Source organism: Lygodium microphyllum, chromosome 12 (assembly GCF_053477565.2).
Source record: "Lygodium microphyllum isolate KBCC chromosome 12, Lygodium_microphyllum_v1.1.10, whole genome shotgun sequence".
Lineage (NCBI taxonomy): Eukaryota > Viridiplantae > Streptophyta > Polypodiopsida > Schizaeales > Lygodiaceae > Lygodium > Lygodium microphyllum.
The window spans coordinates 19,349,613-19,362,761 of NC_141146.1; the positions used below are offsets into that span (position 1 = coordinate 19,349,613).

Consider the following 13,149-nt stretch of genomic DNA (forward strand, 5'->3'; position numbering starts at 1 on the left):
TTGTGATGTACCAAAAGGCTTTGGTGATAGCCTCGAATCTTATGTAATCACGATCATGATACTTAGGCTGGGTTCAGACGAGCGACGGCAAAGATATCTCAAAGGGGCGTACTTTTGACATGGCATCCTACAAATGGTTGAGACTTCCCTCCTCTTTCCGCGGGACCCACCCTCTTTCTACCGACCCCTCCCCCTTAGAAGAGCCTTGGCACTAAGAAAAAAACCTCTTTAACTTCTTGTAGCACACTGTGCCTCCGGCTTTATTGTTCACACAAAGGAGGCGGAAGGTTGGTCATGTTTTGCAGTGTTGCCACCTCCGTCTAGACCCAGCCTTAATACAATATTATTTTTGCATCATCTCGTTGCATTACTCAATGATGTAATTGTTTATTTTCTAGGGTCATACAATATACCATGCATTATTCTTAAAAAATTATTATTTCCTCTGTAGAAAAATGTTTCAGTGGTAATGTGTTAAATTCATAAAAACATCAGGCCTCAGATTGTGAACATGGGCTATCTTCCACGTCATCGGCAAGGGTGAGGCTCTTTAAAACAATAAGCTTCGTCGCCGGCTTCATTCTTGTAAAACCTTTGGCGAATACATTTCATCGTCGTCATCATCATCATCATCATCATCATCATCTTCTTCTTCTAGTTTGTTGCGGCATCCTCAGAAAACCTCGCTTATTCCGGGTAAGTTCCTTTGTAGCTCCATCCGGCTGTTCCTGCAGCTTTCATGACGGCCTTGTGTCTTTGCATTCCCGCTCTCAAATTTTCTCCCTTTTCGTTTAATTCGCATTCTTCATTAACTTCCTTATTGTTGTGACAGGATGATCTATGGCTGTTTTTTCTTTCCCCCTCTCCGATCGTCCACTTTAATGGCTGATTTCTTGGTTTGCTTCAATTTCTTTTTTTTCTGTCTTTCTGAAGGACATTAAAATGGCCGGTTCTGCTCACATCACGAGGCGTAGCGTGAGGGATGGACGTGTACGACTGGATCGCCATTCAGGTTCCTCTCCATTTCAACCTTGGCCTGATGCATTTTCTCTTTTCTTGCCTTTTGTCTTCTGCTTTTAAGCTCTGCTCTTCTGACTTTGGCCTTTTCTGAGCCGCAGCTAGTGGCCGTCTCGGTGCACCGAAAAAAGGTTTGTCAGCATCGACCTTTTGTCAGATGTTACATGTATGCCACAGTTCGAAAATCTGATGCGATGTCCATCTGAACTAGATCTGATGTTTACTATTGGTGGTTATATATTATTCTGATAGTAGTGAGATAGCAGATTGCAAATTGGTGAGTCGGGAACAAAAAAAGACTTGGAAATTGCTGGAGAGATCCTTCAGTAACAGTGTGGAAAAACCTTTAATCTCTGGAACTGGTCTATAGACTGGAAAGCTTTTCCAAGATCTTACTCCATTTTGGGGCAGGATGTGTCTTTAACTGCTATCGCTTGTCTGAAGCTAGATTCGTACTAGCCTTAACTTGTTCTTGTTAGTGGACAAGGGGCTTCGGATTCAAGCAGGGCTTCGGATTTGCTGAACGTTTCGTGAAGAATCCTTTCCATCGTTGTCTGTTGAACTCTTCTCTTCTCTTCTAGAATTGCCTTCAACTTCTCAGAACTGCATATTCCTTGTGTTTTGACACAATTCCAACCAAAATCTTACCTTTGACGAGATTTGGTTTTTTCTCTGTCCAGTTTGACACGGCTTTATGTATATTAGCAGTAGCTTACAGTTTCAAGTGTGCAGGTGGTGCGGGCGTAAAGTTTGTTTGGGGGGTGGCCGGGATCCAAGATGACTATGGATTTTCGTATTTAGACGAGATGGATCCCAACTATTCTGATTCAGAAGAGGAGGCGTACAGGTAATAGGGAAGGATAATAGGATTAAGGCATAAACATTTGAATGAAGTTACATGTAATGCCTACTTCAATGGGTTAGCAACATTCGTGAGCATGCCACTTCGTGTTTACAGGGAAAAGCAGAATGCAGCAAAATGATGGGAAAGGTTCATGACATAAGAGACAAGCCAACCAGGAAAAGAAAGTGGATAACTCAGAACTTGGTACTTATCGGCAACTTGTATATATCAAACTACTTTAGGAAAGCAAACCTTACGGGTGACATGTGGCTTTATATTCCATGAAGCTATCACCACCCTAGTTGTGTTTTTCCTTTTTTTCTTGCCCCTCTAACCTAATTACAAGGTATTTGAAGTTTGGTGCTAAAAAACAATTCTTATTTAGATATAAAGTAAGCACGATCGCCTTCTCGTACAACTCCTGGTGAGCCATTCTTGTTGACCTTCACCTTAAGGGGTTGTAGCCTTGGTGTCTCCTCAACACCTTCGCCTCCCATCATCTTCCCCCCTTCCAAGCCACTTCACGTATGGTGTTGTATAAAAAGACGAAGAAGGACAAAAAGGACGTGCCTTTGAACCTCAGTGGAATATGGGTGTGAAGCGTCGGTAGAATCTAGGTGCAGAGCACGTATTAACTATTAATAGTACAAGTGTAATTTGCTTGCTAACTAGTAATAATACAAGTGCTTCACAATGGTTTTTGGGGTCTCTCATGGTTAGTTTTTTAGGGACTCAATTGGCCATGAATTATATTTCCATGTAAGACATGCATCAAGATGCGACAACCAATAGTAACAGTAGTGCTTTAAAGTTTGGTGCAAACTTAAGCTAGTATGTGGCACCAACCCTGGTGCGAAGCACTGGGAGGAAACTAAGCATGGAGTGTGTAGTTGTAAATTACTAATGAGTGAAGAGAGTCTCGGTGATCATAGCTTCCAAGTGCACCTAATCCAAATGTGTGCATTATCATAGTAGTTAGACCATATGAACAATTTGCTACATGTAGTGAATATTATGTGCTTCCAATATTATAGATAGGTCGTCTTAGAAGAATATAAACAACTTTCCCTTGTAGTTCCAAGATATTTCAATTACCCATTAGTTTCATTTTTATGCAATAACCACATACAAGTATACCATTTAAGATTACATCACTATCTTTTAGTATTCTCATGGTATAGCAAATTTTGATGTTAAGAGAATTGAAATGATTGGCCTAAGATACCATTCTTGGATGATGATTGAGACTCTTGATTAGAGGAGACTTCATCTTTAGACTCTATACATGAGAATGCATGTATCTACAACCTCCTCCAAAGGATTCAACTATTATATTAACTCAATCATCTCCTCAGTCTTGGCAATTCTCTCTCTCTCCTCTCATATCCACTTGGGCTCCTTAACTACAAAAACTCTCTTACTATGTTCAATTCATCCAATTGTTCAATCTCTCCATCACCTTCTGATCTCTTTGTTTATCCCCCATAAAGTCCAAGGTATTGCTTAGTCTTGTGTGGTTGAGGCTATGTCAAAATTTTGTGAAAGTGTCATCCACTTGTAGGGAATCATGGTTGTTTCATGGACAACAAATCCATGCATATGCCATTATCTCTTCTACATATATGTGCTAGTACCCATTTGGTATGTATAGATTCGTATTTATAAATCCTAATTGGTTATTCCTCTTCCTTTTATCCCAACAAATTGTAAACATTGCTTCTCTCCATGTCAAAGCTAAATCAAAATCTCCTTGCACACAACCCTTAAATCTCTCTCTCTCTCTCTCTCTCTCTCTCTCTCTCTCTCTCTCTCTCTCTCTCTCTCTCTCTCTCTCTCTCTCTCTCTCTCTCTCTCTCTCTCCCCCCTTTAGATAACATAGGGGAAAAATAAAGAATAAGCCATACACATGCTAGTTCTTTTTCTATGGCACATAGTAGCATCTCTTTGGTTTATGTAGGTAGTAATATATACATCCACAAAAACCCTAAATGCTCTTTCCTCCATCTCTTGCCCTAATCCACAAATTTATTGCTCACACGTATTCTTAAACATACTCCCTTTTATTTCTTTGTGATTTCTTCACATGAAAAACTAGAGGAAGAAAACAAAAAAAAGTGTAGTGTATGCTGGTTACAAACTTGAGAACAATTTTACGAATTCATAAAATCCATGCATATGCTTGCAAATGTCACACAAGGAAAAGAAAATGAAGAAAGGACATGAAAATATACAGAGTTCCATTATATCTCAAGATGGGATCTAGTCAAGGCTATTATGTACACATTCATGACCAATACTATCGTATTTGAAGCAAAAGATCAATTTGCAACCTTGGATTTGAAATGTAGTAGCCATAATCCAAATGTTGATTGAGTGTAAAAATATACTTGCAAGGCCAAAGTAGTTTATATTTTGCAATTCTGTGACTTTTCAAGAATGAGGATTCCATAAGTCGTGCTTTAAAGAGTAGCAAGGATTTCTACTTGTATAGGGTTATTACTTGTATAGCCTTCTTATAACTAAGTCAATGACATAATAGATTATTTCCGATTGCAATCATGATATGCATAGAAGTAATGAGAAATCATTTTATATGCTTGCATTGATCCATGATAAGGATAGAGCTCCTTCAAATGTGCTTAGCTCCTTCCATTGTCTAGAGTCTTGAGTCTAACATTTTGAGAGAGAGAGAGAGAGAGAGAGAGAGAGAGAGAGAGAGAGAGAGAGAGAGAGAGAGAGAGAGAGAGAGAGAGAGAGAGAGAGAGAGAGAGAGAGAGAGAGAGAGAGAGAGAGAGAGAGAGAGAGAGAGAGAGATGGTGAATTAGCTACCACTCGAGCAATGAAGTCCTATGTGTAAGTTCACTCTCATCACGCTTCATCTCAGGAAACTAGACCAGGATGTGAGTTCTACACAATGCCAAGGTAGAGGTAGTTCCAAGAGGACATGGAGATTTGAATAATGAGTGGTGCAACATAGATACAAGAAATTGGACTAGGTTTGAGCTCTAAACAATACTGGGTAGAGGTAGTTATAATAGGGCACAAAGGTCCAAATTATGAGTGGTGCAACATACATACATATATACATACACACATATGTATGTGTGTGTGTGTGCATGTGCATGTGTGCGTGTGTTTATAGAACTTGCCTAATTGAATCTATGGAAAAACATGCATGCTTGTATATACAAAGTAGAAGCTAGTACAATCAAAATACCAACAAAACATACTCAAATACTATTATAATTTTATCCTTGGATTTCAAAGCAACAAATGTAACACACATTTTAATGCTAGATTAGCCTTTACTTACAAATGTATTTGCAAGTGGAACACTGTGCATTGGTGAGGCAGACATACGTGGTACAAGGAAGCTAACTCGCAAGCTCTATAAACATGAAACTTTTCTTACACTTCCTACTCCCTATAATGCACTCCATCTACTTTATATTTTCCTTAGGCAATGAAACTCCAAAGGCGTCGCATATCCCATAAGACCTTCTAAGAAAGATTCCAAAGAGAAATAAATGACAAGAAGCACCTTGAGTGATAAAATCAATTATTAGGCAATGTGAAACAAGGTGCAAGTGACTATGAAGCAATATGCACATCCATTCTACTCCCTTGTGAAATATAACATGGTATATCATGCGCGTGTTTATAGTTTGGAAAGGAATATTTAAGGCCCAAGCAAGACACTAATAAGAACAAATAATCCAACCGCCACTTAACTATGTAGCCTTTATACACAATCTCCAAGAGTAGCCCTTCAAACAAATGAAAAAACTTCAAAGGCTCAAGATATCATTGTTATCATGAGCTAGGGAAAAACTTCATTTACATGATATCATTGTTATCATGACTCAAAGGCTCAAGATATCATTGTTATCATGATTATGAAGCAATATGCAAGTGTTCTATGCATTGTTATCATGAGCTAGGGAAAAACTTCATTTACAACTTGAATTGACTTTCAAAAGTTTGATGATAGTTGAAACTTCGAGTAAGCCATCAACAAAAAACAACAATACATGTCTCAAAAATAAATCTATCAAAACTATACTAAGCATAACACAAACTACAAAGCTTATATATTGAATTGCAAATAGAAATCACTACATTACTAACCTTTCACTATATGTAGTATTCATAAGAAAATTGATAGGACCTTCTTTATATTCCAACAATACCTTCAAGCCATGTCACAACTTTAATTGAAAAAATGCAACATATAACTGCCAATGCATAAAGAGAGGAGATTACATATACAAACCTAAGAAGAGTATCGTTTTCCATCGTGTCTTATTGATGGTCATAGCAAACATAATCCTTGGAGGGAATTGTCTTTGTATAATAGAGAATGGTAGTGTATGAAGGTAATTCTCGAAAAATATTTGAATTCCTTGTTTGACAATATTATTAAACTATTTATCTTCATTTTTGGAAATTGAGAATGAAATCCATCATTTAGATCAAGGGTATTCAAATAATTAATAGAGTAAGAGAAGAAATCTTAATTCTCATCATTGTTAGCTATATTGTCTAACGAAAATACTACTGTATTCAACATCGAGCAAGTGAGGCACAAACATTCAAGGCATCAACCTCACCATTTGAGATGCCACAATTTCTCACAAGGACTATGAATAAAAGGACTTTTCACAAGTAAAGAGGTTAATTCTATTCAAGTTGCGGTTTCTAAATGTTCCTTTTAATTTGTATGTTAGCCAAAATTAGGATTGTTTGTGTTAGGTCATAAGTGTTGGTGCAATTCATGAAGGTGTGACACTTGGTTAGAGAAGGCCTTGGTCTCTTCTCCATTAGCTAGATTGCCAATGTCAAGGCAAGATCACATTGGTCCAGTCCTCATTGATTTTCCACACCTTAGTGGAAATGCATAGCAAGGGGCCATCTTAATGAATGGGTTTAACATCATGTTGTTGTGTTGAATTTCACATTAGGGTTCTAGTAAAAAGGAAACAATGCCCAAATCTCATTGATGTTGGAAAAAGCTACATAGTCATGCACATATAATAGATAATGATTTTAGGTATTGAGCTTCCATGCACCACCATATAAAGTGATACTAGTTATCAGCATGCCTAGTTAATCCAACACACTTTATCCAATACCACCTCCAAGATCTTGACCAATTTGATAAAATCAACCTCTATGGAGTGACTTTCATAATCATGACGTGCATGTTTTGTGTCAATTTTAAAATGTAGATATGTTGTCATAATTTGTATGAAAAACAATGTATTTAGAATAGCATCATGGTCTACCTTTGAGCATGATAGGAAATGTTTGCCTCAAATAGTTTTAAGTTACAAGCTGTAACCAACTTAGGTAATAATATGCCTACACTAAATATGATATCCCTTATTTCCAAGTGGCATAAAGACATCATGCCTACATAGCATGCTTAGTCCAAGCATAAGGTAATCTTTGTGTTTCTTTGTGCCAATCAAGGCTTCAAATATGGATAAAAATATAGATTACAAGCTATAACCATCTTATACATACATATAAGTATATATGTCAGCATATTATGTATATGCACATGGGATGACAACATATAACTAACATACTCAATAGGTATGACTAAAATAAACATGGTATCTCTCAATGAAAAGTCATAAAGAAGTGGGACAATAGCATACTTCATGCAAGCATACAATAATAATCGTAACTCTTTGTGCCAAGGACATAGATAGGAAGTTTAATACAAATAAGTATTAAGTTACAAGCAATAAATAACTTGGACAACAACATGAAAAACTAAATATGGCATATGTTATTTCCAAGTCACAAAGATACATGACCATACACCATGCTTAGTGCAAGTCTTTATAGGGTCATTAATTAGACCATGAACTTTACTCATGACTACATCAGATATCATATTTGACATGTAGAGATTGTATATTATGATGTGCAATTGTGTACCTAAATTGAATTATAGACTCAATGATATATCTTTACTATCTACTTTGTGTTACACTTTCCTATTAAGGAATTTGTCTATTATTTTGGGCAAAGACATCATCACCTAGTCCCTTGATACTCGGTGGTGAAGTGCAAAAAGTCCATTAGATCATCTTTCTCTTCCTTGAATTAGAGATATAATATTGCCCATGGTAGAGCCTTATTAGCTCTTCCTTTGGATTATATTGCATGCCTCTTTGGTGGATGACATAATTGCTATTGATGCCTTGAAGATGTGAGTGGCGGTTGGGAGATCTTAGCATTCTATTTTCTTTTAACACACACACACATACACACACCCACACGCATACGCACATGTGCACGCACGCACGCGTACACACGCATGCGTGTGCGTGTGTGCGCACACGCGCACGCACGCGCGCGTGCACACACACACACACACACACACACACACACACACACACACACACACACACACACACACACACACACACACACACACACACACACACACACACACACACACACACACACACACACACACACACACACACACACACACACACACACACACACACACACACACACACACACACACACACACACACACACACACACACACACACACACACACACACACACACACACACACACACACACACACACACACACACAATAGAAACACAAGGTATATGATTACACAAAACCTTGGCAATCCTTAGTGTGAAGTTTGTTGTTGGGAAGTAGATACCCAAGTTAATGTAAGCAAGTAAAAGATAGACATCAGGCTTATCTATTAGCATATGATATTACCTTCGAATTGTGACAATCTATTGTGCTAAAGTGGACTTGAGAGATAGGTAACAAGCTCAAAGAAAATCTTTATTGGTACTCATTGGATTGGTAGTTTTACGATATCTAATGATTAATATCGAGTTGAAGTTATGATAGAAAAGGGAAGGTCTTGACAAGAAATCTTTGAAAACATTGTACCAATTCTATAATGGATCAACTATAATTCTAACTAGATGGAGTAGTCAAGCTTGAGATCTCTCCTTTAATGTTTGAAATAATGCCATTACCATTTCTAGTCATTGCATTATCTAACTTTCCATAGGTTCTATGTCCTCAAAAGATTAATTTACTTCTAAGGCTTTGGATTATATATTTGTTAACATGGATGTGGGATCCATGCCACCTTTAGCAATTGTTGGATCCTAATATTCATGGACCACATTCACTATTTATGGGAGGGTTTTTCATGGGTTCTTCTATTGATTGTTGAGAAATGTGCAATCACATCCACCATAGCCTCTTTGTATGGGACAAACAAGGCAAAGAAACAGACTGCAAATAAAGCTTTAGACTAGGTCATGTATGCACAGTTTACTAAAACCATGGTTGTTGAATACCATGGTCCCTTTCCACCTATCTCCACCTACCAATACCACCTATTGTAAGCCTATAAAAGGCACTCATCCCCACACTCATTCCATCAGACATTATCAGTCAGTTGTACTTGCATTATGCTTGGATAATATTAGTTGTTCTTCTTTATCAATGCTTTTGCCTCATTATGATTGTCTATTTGCTCATCGGTGATCCTCCATAGGATGCATTCTTAGTATTTTAACATGGTATCAGAGCGGGTTTTAAGTTAATGAGTCATTAGACCACTAATTGAGTCATTTCAGTTTAAATTTCTAGCTCCCTTCACTTTTTCTTGGATCTCTCACCTACCTCCATAGCTACCCACCTTTAGTGGAGGGCTTGAAGCTCCCAATCCAAGCCATCTCAGCTCGTAGTTTCTTCTCTCCCTGACTCAGGGAACTCCTGCTCATCACCTAAAACCACCACATTGTTGACTCCACACTCCAGCATTGCGTCATCATCCAGTCCCACTACCATTTCTGCGCCACATCTGATGTTCGTACGATCGATTCTGCCTGCACACATTGTGATGCTGACAAGCATCATAGGTTATTGATAGCATACTTCCTAAGCTTCATTTCTATTAAGAAAGTTTTGGAAATGATCAAGTATTCAACTCACAGGAGGTGAAAAACCAGGCTGCCCCCTAAAACCCTAATGTAGACTCCATAGCTATCAAGCTTCAAGCTTTTGTTTCACTTCCTTCTCTCACTCATGTGGCTCAAATCAAATCACTAAATCTCTAATCTACTCCTGCACTCAGTCTTTAGCAAGCATTCAAGTTATTTACCAGCAAGGAGAGGAGATCTTAACAGGATTCTCAAGCTTTTCAAGAAACAGTGTCCATTGACATTTATCTAGTGCTTTTAGCACTAATGTTAGCTAACACAATCAGCTTTTCCTCTAATCAAAACTGATTTTTTTGCAACTCTAGCATCAAATCAAGGAGGGGAAGACTCGGAACTGCATCATCTTGAAGATTCCAAACTTCAAGGGCATCATAGTCATTAAATTCCCTAGTATCTCTTGATACTAATCACCTAGTGTTTCTAAGCACTTGTGCTCACAACTAAAACTGGAATTGTTTGGAGCTGATTTGCTACTGATCTTGCAATCTCAAAATGGGCAAGGACTCATCAACATCCCGATTCAATGGTGTTGGATTCCATACATGGCAAACTAGGATCAAATTGATCCTAATGAAGAAAGGCTTGTGGTCAATCACAAGTGGTCAAAAGAAGAAACCAAGGGAAGCTGCAGTTTCAGTTGTATGGGATAAAAATGATGATAAGGGTCAAGCTATTATCAAGCTTAAACTTGATGACAACTACATTCATCATGTTGATGACTGTGAAACCTCTTATGCTACATGGGATCGATTAGAAACCTTATTTGGAGCTCACTCCAAATCCTCAAAATATAGTTTACTAATTGAATTTTTTAGGCTCGACATGCAAAGTAATACCCTCACTTCCAACTCATTTGATTTATATGGAAAGTTTGTTGACACAACTTGTAGGAATCAACTTGAAGATGAATGAAGACATTTGCATTGGAGTGCTTCTCAAAAGTCTTCCACCTGAGTTTGATAATGTGTCTACCGCATTAATCAACATGCCAAAACCAAAACTTGTGGACATCAAAGCCTCTCTCCTGGAAGAGGAAAAGAAGATCAAGAACAAAGGAGAAACAAGCATCCCAAGAGGAGACCAACAACTCCTCTATGTGAAAGGGAAGAAGAGCATAGTTTGTGACTTTTGTAAGAAACATGGGCATATTGAGAAATTTTGCTATGCTAAGAAAAAGTCTCAAAGAGCATATCTTGGTACAGTCAAAGAAGATGAAGACAACATTGAAGAAGAAGGAGAAAAAGAAACTCGAGATCAAAAGGATAAGACTCACTAGTCCCTCTTTTGTAGCTCATTTTTTTATGATAGAATGTTTTAAAGTTTAACATGTGGACTTGCCTTATGTTCCCACCATAAGCTCCTAAACTCGTCATGTAGCCTCTACATACTTAGTGATGCCTTGTAGCAGCCTCTAGCTTTGTATGGTTGTTTTTGTTTCTTCCATGTCTACGCTTAGCAAGGTTGTACTCATGACAGCCTCTGTATACGTAGTGTCTTTTCCGGTTGTGATTGAGGAGGGGTGTTGAGAAATGTGCAATCACATCCACCATAGCCTCTTTATATGGGACAAACAAGGCAAAGAAACAGAGTGCAAATAAAGCTTTAGACTAGGTCATGTATGCACGATTTACTAAAACCATGGTTGTTGAATACGATGGTCCCTTTCCACCTATCTCCACCTACTAATACCACCTACTGTAAGCCTATAAAAGGCACTCATCCCCACACTCATTCCATCAGACATTATCAGTCAGTTGTACTTGCATTATGCTTGGATAATATTAGTTGTTCTTCTTTATCAATGCTTCTGCCTCATTATGATTGTCTATTTGCTCATCAATGATCCTCCATAGCATGCATTCTTAGTATTTTAACATTGATGATGGCTCATAAAGCAAGGAATCTTGCATTGCTAAAGATGGAAAGAAGTAACATTGCTGAGGGAAAAGGGGGTCATTGAAGAAGATTATCGGAAGGTTTGAAAGGTAGGATGGAAAAAATTTGAAGTCCAAACCAAGTAACTTGTGAAGAACATGGTTCTCCCCTAGATCACCACATGTGATAGTTGATGCAATGGGTACCTTACTACATGAAGTGTCTTTTGCTTCTTGCTTCAAAGTTGATTTGTTGACATTAGGATGAATGAAGTGGAAAGGGAAAAAGTACAAGTGACTTAGGAAGATAGCTCTAACTAAGGTGAGTCGAAACTCCCTAGATATGTCATGACCTTGATGTGCCCTAAGTAAATGTGGGGGATATTGGGAAAAGGACTAGGGGATTAAAGATGGAGCTCACCAACCACTATCACATGAGATACATCTAACTTGAGAACCCCTAGGTGTGGTGCAATGCTTGTGAGTGCATATTTTTTCTATTTTCATTTCTTTTTCTTTGTTTTTTTCCAATTTTTTCTCTCCTTTTTTTCTTGTGAAATTTCTTTTTTCCCCTCTCTTGTTTTTGACATAGCCGTACAACTAAATGTAGTCTTATAAAGATAAATGATTCTATGAAAGATCTGAAGACTGACTACAAATATTAAATTTGGTTCAAACAATGAAGTTGTGCATTGTTCAAGCTTGAATATTGAGTTTAGACATTAAAAGCACAATGCCTTGGCCGCACTGGTGAAGTTATTGTTGAAAAAGATATTGCTTTATTGATGAAGATTTGGGTGTTTGTAGATGAAGCAATTTGCAACTTCCCCTACAAAAGTACGTGAGCACTGTATGATGTAGTCAAGGTATGCCTTCATTGAAGAAATTTGAATCTCGATGATGTGATTCTTTGAAGTCTTTGTCTCTTGTTGGAGTCTCTCTATTAATCTTGGTAGCTTGATGTTTTGATGATTTATTTTCTAGATACTTTTGGGACTTTAGATTTTCAAGAAAATTTTTGGTGCTAGTGCCATATTCAAGACTTGGATGCTCATTGCTAAGCTTTGCCACCACTGATGTGATCTATCATGTTCCTACATTTACTTGGTGAAACTTTGAGAGTACCATACAGTGAGCAAGATAGAAACAAGTGATAACTTTTTTGTGTTTTATCATTGTACCTAAAACAAAGCCTAGATCTCATACCTCTAACCTTGGCCTCACATAAGATGTAGCATTGCACCAAAGGTTAAAGGGCTTTGGGTCTTGCCAGTGGTGCAACAAAGTAAGAAAAAGAATAACATACATATAAGGTTAACTAGGATTAGTTATATACAAGAGTTAATGTTTTTTTGTAGTTTTGGGAATCCACTTGTTGTAGAAATTTGGGTTGTACTCTAATTCA

General features: G+C 37.7%; 1 protein-coding gene across 2 annotated transcripts; it reads left to right on the forward strand.

Moving 5' to 3' along the window:
• Positions 1-541: 541 nt before the first annotated feature.
• Positions 542-2,279, forward strand: LOC148027508 (uncharacterized). 2 transcript variants are annotated; one of them, XM_087689240.1, is made up of 5 exons: positions 542-696; positions 934-1,012; positions 1,119-1,148; positions 1,750-1,864; positions 1,976-2,279. In XM_087689240.1, exons 2-5 carry the CDS (start codon positions 943-945, stop codon positions 1,998-2,000), a joined length of 240 nt encoding a protein of 79 aa, XP_087545366.1. In that variant the 5' UTR covers positions 542-696; positions 934-942; the 3' UTR covers positions 2,001-2,279. The 2 variants fall into 2 exon arrangements, with proteins under 2 accessions (XP_087545366.1, XP_087545367.1); XM_087689241.1 differs by having other exon boundaries at positions 557-696; positions 833-1,012.
• The last annotated feature ends 10,870 nt before the right edge of the window (positions 2,280-13,149 follow it).